This window comes from Psammomys obesus, unplaced genomic scaffold (genome assembly GCF_907164565.1).
Source record: "Psammomys obesus unplaced genomic scaffold, mPsaObe1.curated_primary_1811, whole genome shotgun sequence".
NCBI lineage: Eukaryota > Metazoa > Chordata > Mammalia > Rodentia > Muridae > Psammomys > Psammomys obesus.
This window is the reverse complement of record NW_026592118.1, coordinates 32,086,833-32,092,964: the sequence shown is the minus strand read 5'-3', so window position 1 is coordinate 32,092,964 and position 6,132 is coordinate 32,086,833. Positions and strand designations below refer to the sequence as shown.

General features: G+C 43.1%; 1 protein-coding gene across 1 annotated transcript in view; it reads right to left on the bottom strand.

The window, feature by feature from the left end:
* Positions 1 to 1,053: 1,053 nt before the first annotated feature.
* Positions 1,054 to 6,132, bottom strand: part of Asb4 (ankyrin repeat and SOCS box containing 4) — a 39,978-nt gene continuing 34,899 nt past the window's right edge. The window contains exons 4-5 of the mRNA XM_055613017.1: positions 4,146 to 4,259; positions 1,054 to 3,168 (exon numbers count right to left, since the gene is read on the bottom strand). Coding sequence (XP_055468992.1) covers positions 2,980 to 3,168; positions 4,146 to 4,259 — 303 coding nt within the window. The 3' untranslated portion in view covers positions 1,054 to 2,979. The remainder of the gene's footprint in view (positions 3,169 to 4,145; positions 4,260 to 6,132) is intronic.

The following is a 6,132-nucleotide window of genomic DNA, read 5'->3' as shown; positions in this document are numbered from 1 at the left end:
TTGTGTGCCATGTTTTTTATTGATGTAACACTCAAAATAATCCTATTACACTTTTATGAGGTAAGTAACACTCTTAGTCCCATGTTACAGATGTGAAAATTAAGGCAAAGAGCAGATATACCACTTTCTAGAGATTTGTTGTGAGATGAGGGTGAAAAACGGGATATGAACAATACAGTCTTCAGAGCCCAAACTCTATTTGCCTAGCATCCCATTGAAAGAGCCATGGAGTCTTTTTTGAATGCTAGCTGTGATGCTTGCATTTCAAACAGACTTAGTGAATAGCTACATTCTTCTTTAAAAGTTTTGGAAAATATATGAATTTAGAACTTCCTGAGTTTGTCACAGTCAACCTGATGAGTAGCCAAGATCAATGGTGTTACCGTCTTTTCCTGGGCTGATCACTCATTGCAAATGGTTTGTTACTTTCTTATACCTCCCATCTTTTTCTGACTCTTCTGTTCATATCAGAACCTACTGGGTTCCAAATGGAAGGACAAGTAGAGATATAACATTCATAACAGAGGCATGTGTAAATGCAGAGAAGGGCAAAAGGTTGCAGAGGAGGCTCTTGCTCTTATCAAAGCTGCCGCCTCCCAAGGAACATTCTGAAGAGAGCTGTTTTTCTTTGGAACATTAGATGTCTGTTTACAGAAAGCTCTCCCAGAAAGTACAAAGGCATTGTGAGGGTACAATTTCCTCTGTTGCTTTGCCCAGGGTTAAGTAAATAGTGAGAATGGAGGAAAGTGAAAAACCCAGGATGTCAGAGATGGTGAGAAGTGGGCCAGAAGCATTCAGTTCAATTTTCTACTTATCATTAAAGTACACTTACTAAAATGGCAATGGCCTCCATTTTATTTTGGTCCAGCCACATTTTCCCCTTTCCTTTCTTTTGAAAACATTATTTGCGTTGACAGGCACAATTCTTCATTCTGTTACTCTTTCTTAATGTTGAAGAAAACAGTGAAACAAGTCTGTGTCACTGTTGAAGAGTCAATATTGTGCAAAGAAGACAAGTCTTGTTGATAAATAACTCACGAGAAGGAGCACCTGGACTTTATTTAAGCTTTATTGAAGGTTAAAGTACAGAAATAATCACATTAAATCCACATGCAAGCATCTATGCTAGACGAAGGCAAACACGCCAACACAGCAACATAGTGATAAACATTCCTATTTCCCTACACGAGGAACACCATTTCGGCTGCTTCTCAGTCCCTCTTTACCTGTTATGAAACTCATATCACACACTTTCCTGCCAGAATGTTCCTGATGGTGGAGAGAAGCCCCCAACCCTTTGAATGCTCGGAGATGTATGTGACACTCAGTTAAGCAGTACTCTGTCTGGGTAATCTGTACAAATTCAACACTCTGTCCCATGATAAAGATCTTGTTTTAATACAGAATTATTCTTTTCTGAAATCAGTTAAGTTGAAACTTCAAAAACATGATCGTGTCCACCTACACAATACTAGGTTTCAGTTCACAAACACAGCTAAATGGGAAACTACTGGAATAGTTGACATCACCTCTATACAACAAAACACGAAAGCACTCAACACCAAACAAGTAGCAAGGCCACACGAAAGTTAAAGAAGCCTGCCCACTGCAGCAGGGACACTGTCTACACTTCAATACTACTTTAACTACTGCAATATCTGTGCCCAGAGGCTGAGTAGCTAGCCCAACAGTGGTTAGTGAGAACCAAATTAGCAATGCAAGGTTCTCCAGGAGTCCTACCGGCGTGATCCGGCGTGATTCTACTAGCAAACACTAAATAAGCCTTACAACATACTTCTTTCTAATGCTTCTCAAGTTTGAACCATTTCCAAGTCTCTCATTTAGCCTGAAGGGAGCCACTGGAGAAAAAAAAAATGCAGGATTTTTATCTATCAACTAAAATGCTCTAAAAAACTGTCAATGTGCTCCATGAAAAGGACAAGAAAATCAACTGAGTTCTTCCCTTCACAACTGCTTTTGCCCATTTGCCTAAACTTCTTTCTCATCTACATGGCAGCCAGAGTGTAGAATATCTTTCCCTAGAGTCTGTGAAGGTACTAAATAGGAAACCGTACAAAATAGAACACTGGACTGTTTGAAGAAACTCAAAGACATTTACTCTAAAAGTAGCAGGTCTCTCTACACAACTCTCCATGCTCTGTCTTCATGGTTAAAAAAAAAAATCACACACTTCAAAAGCACGCTTCAGAAAGGTAAGCACTAAATATGAGTCCGCACCTGTACTCTCGCCCCGTCACTTCATACTGCAGTCACCTGCTTGTATGTCTGGATCCTCTGTTATACATGTGACCCTGGAGGACAGGAGTCCTGTCTGACTCAGCTGTGGTCTCCAGGGTCTGGCTCAGTGAGTGTGTTGAAATGTCTATTCCTGGACTACCAAGTGGCCTGCTTTCTCTTTCTTATGCCTATCTAGACTCAAAGATCTTGTTCCCACTGTACTCCTGTGTATTTATCACCTAAATGAGTGGATGACCTTGGTTTGGGGGAGGAGGCATTTCTAAAACTAGTAATGTCTGCTCAGTAGTCATAGGCGGGAGATACCAAGCTCAAGAGCCCGCTCACAGAACCTGCTACAGTGAAAACGTATTACTAATGTAAACTTATTACTGATGATGTAGAAAATGAGATTGTGGGTCCCTTTTCAGATGAAATCACATGTGATAGTTTTACAAAATACCTCATTGAAAGATACTTAATAAAAGCTGTCACCGTGTGAGCTATTACTGCTATGCTAGTGTCTACCTTCTAAATACAGTCGCGTCTTTGAAAATTCTTTAACTACCCTCGCTTGTTCTCCCTCAGCATGCTACTCTAGGATTAATGACATGGTATTTGTAAAGTGTTTGGAAATCCCTAAAGTGTTGTAATCGACTCAAGTACTATATTGTGTATGCAAACTATGTCTACCCAGCGAGCCCACTAAAATATCTGGGATTGAGAACTGTTGTCTCCTAAGACTTAATAGATGATTCCCTCTGGCTCCAAGAGCAAGTACTTCTTCAGTGCCAACGGAAGGGACAGCTTGGGGATTGCTTTGTGGCATCTGTTGTGTAACGCCTTGCGAATGGCACATCTCGATAGGTGCATGAGGCTCCTGGGGGTGTTGCAGCACACCTTGAAGAGAGAGTGGTAAAAATCCCAGTGTTTCTGGAGAGCAAGACAAGACAGGTTAATTTCAGGGAGGCGCCACGGCGTACACCGATAAAAAATCCACAATGATGCATCCGCCCCTGCTTTACACACAAGAATAGCTTTCCGGAGTTTCTGATAGTGCACAAAACTGAGCACAAAACTAAAATGGGGTGGTCAGGAAGTGGGGAATAAGACTGGGAAGAGATGGGGAAAACACATTTACAGTCAAGGATATGATATAAACTACCATGCCTGAACTACCTGGCCCAGTTCAAGCCAAAAATGGCAATTTTAATTTAACTCAATATGATAGCACGCTCTTTTGGCACCTGGTAAGATCTACTGGCAGTGGCTAGCAAGCAGGTAACTTTAAAAGGTAGAAGACCTAATACTTAGCAGAATCAGATTATACAACTGCGCCATTTGCCTCTAAGCCCAGGGAACTTTGAACCATATCAGACGCAAGCTTGACAAGAACAGGATGCTCTGTGGGAAGGGCTGGTTTACAGATGTAGCAAAGTCTAGAAGTCCACAAGTGAGGGCATGACTCTACTGAGGACTTTGCATGCAACTCACTGCAGACTCTGAAATAGTGTTTCCTGCTTTGCCATAAGCGCTGAGAGATAGTTAAAAGTGAGTGAAATAGCTACGTAAAACACTAAACTTTTCTGGAAAACTTGCTGAGTGAGCAATCCCAGATCGCATTACTTAACCCACTTAAATTGAAGGAAAATAAAACTCTCCCACCTTCATATATTCACTCAAACTTCTGTCAGAGAAATTCCCCGAGAGACTCCCTAATATCACACATTTGACAAACATACATAGGGCTTCACACTCCCATTCTTGTACTTTATAATCCTTTGTTTCATTATATTTGAAAGGGCTTTGAAAGCATCCTCAAAACCAGCATTTTAAATTAGAAGGCTGTGTGCTTATCTGGAGGTCTCGAAGGACTCGCTCATGAAAAGCACAGCAAATGAATCATTTACCTCCAAGTCATCATCAGGAATGGCTCTTCTCCACTTGATGTTCCATCTGATGTGCTCATAGGCATTGACCACCACTTCAATCGCTTTGGGACAAGAGTGGCAAGCCTGGATCACCTGCAGAGGAGACAGAGACCTTTGTCACTTGGTGTGTGCACACAATTCCCAGCTCTCACAGACATGAATATTCCCCAATCTTGGTTAGGCACGGCTTCGTGCACCTGGAGTTGCCCTTATTAAGTGCGCTTTGGGATTACTGGGACCCTGGACTCTGAGACTTGCTCAGGCAACACAGCAAGGCCATATCTGTAGGAAGCATTCCTATGCCAACTATGCTGTCTGGAGCACTGTGCTTTTAAGAAATGCACATCTTTGGGCTATTGCCATACTGCCTGATCCAGCGTAGATGGCCATATTAATGAAATCAAACCAGCTTTTGTTACCAACCACAAGCAACAAAGATGGGATACTAACAAGAACAAGAAGACGGGATGGGGAAGAACCCGCTTGTCCTGCCCGTAACTGAAGTAATGCTGAGAGAGGCTGGGTCTCAAAACTTACTTCCTGCTGCTTCAGGCTCTGCAAGGCTTCGGAAACTATTATTACGAAGTGGCTGAACGATAGTAAACCAATAGGCCTACTGGTGGCCACGTGGCAATGCAAATTTCAGAGTTGGCCGGGAGTCAGCCAAAAACATCTCCCAAGAACAGCACCTGTAGCGGACTAGTGTTGTGGGATATTTGAAGACTTAGTCCATCATCAACGTACAGTTTTAAAGGCTTAGTCCGTCATCATCACGGCAGGGTGTGTGCAGACATGGGGCTGGAGAAGGAGTCAAGACTTTTGCATCTTGGTACAAAGGCAGCTGAAACTGACTCTCTAGGCCTAGCTTGATCATGAGACCCTTAAGCCCACAGTGACACACTTCCTCCAACAAGGCCACACCTGCTAACAGTGCCACTCCCTACAGGCCAAGCGTTCGAGCAGATCAGTCTGTGGGTGCCATTCCTAGTCAAACCACCACACACTCTAACTACTACTTCTGCTGACCGAACACTTGATTCTCAAACCATAAAGGCTTCTTTTTAACCTGTCGACCTCCTGGCTGTCATTATAGGCACTCAGGTTTCTTCTCGAGCCTCAGTAACTATTTCACCCAGGCAGTGAATGAATAAATAGATACATAGATAGATGGATAGATAGATAGAGCATACATACATACACAGTGACAGATAGATAGATACACACACACATACATACATACATACATCATACAACATACATAAATAAATGATAGAGACATAGATCAATACTAGGCAGATAGGTACACACACATACATACATACACCGAGAGAGAGAGAGAGAGAGAGAGAGAGAGAGAGAGAGAAGAGGTAGCAAACTCTATAGCATAATTTTACACTGATTGCCAGGAACCTAAACTAACACATGACAGGGGCGGTCACTGTGGGCCCCAAAGGAGAAGCCACTGCTTAGCCTCTGATGGTCTGGGAAGCAGAGGACACCAGGGGCCTTCACACTCTGTCACTCTCTGGTGACTCTTTTCTGCCATCTCAGAACAACTAGACAGAGATGAAGTCTTTCTCTAAAACAGTTCTCGTTGGGGAGCACGTCAGATACAAGCCCTCATCATCTGACCCCGAAAGCACAAGTAAACATGACACAGATTCAAGGGCCTGGGCAGGACTCGATGGATGGAGTACTTGCTGGGCAAGCCCAGAACCTGAGTTCCATCTGCAAGACCCTCTGCAGAGATAAGGGAATCCCAGCCCCAGAGCCTGCTGTCCAGTCAGCTTGACTAACTGGTAAACTCCAGGCTCAGAGAGAGCCTGAAACACAGTGGGAAGTGGTTGATGAAGTCAATTTTAAGGTGGCCTTCACACCCATTTACACATGTAAATGCCTACCCTGACATGCACTTACAAACACACACACACACACACACACACACACACACACACACACACACACA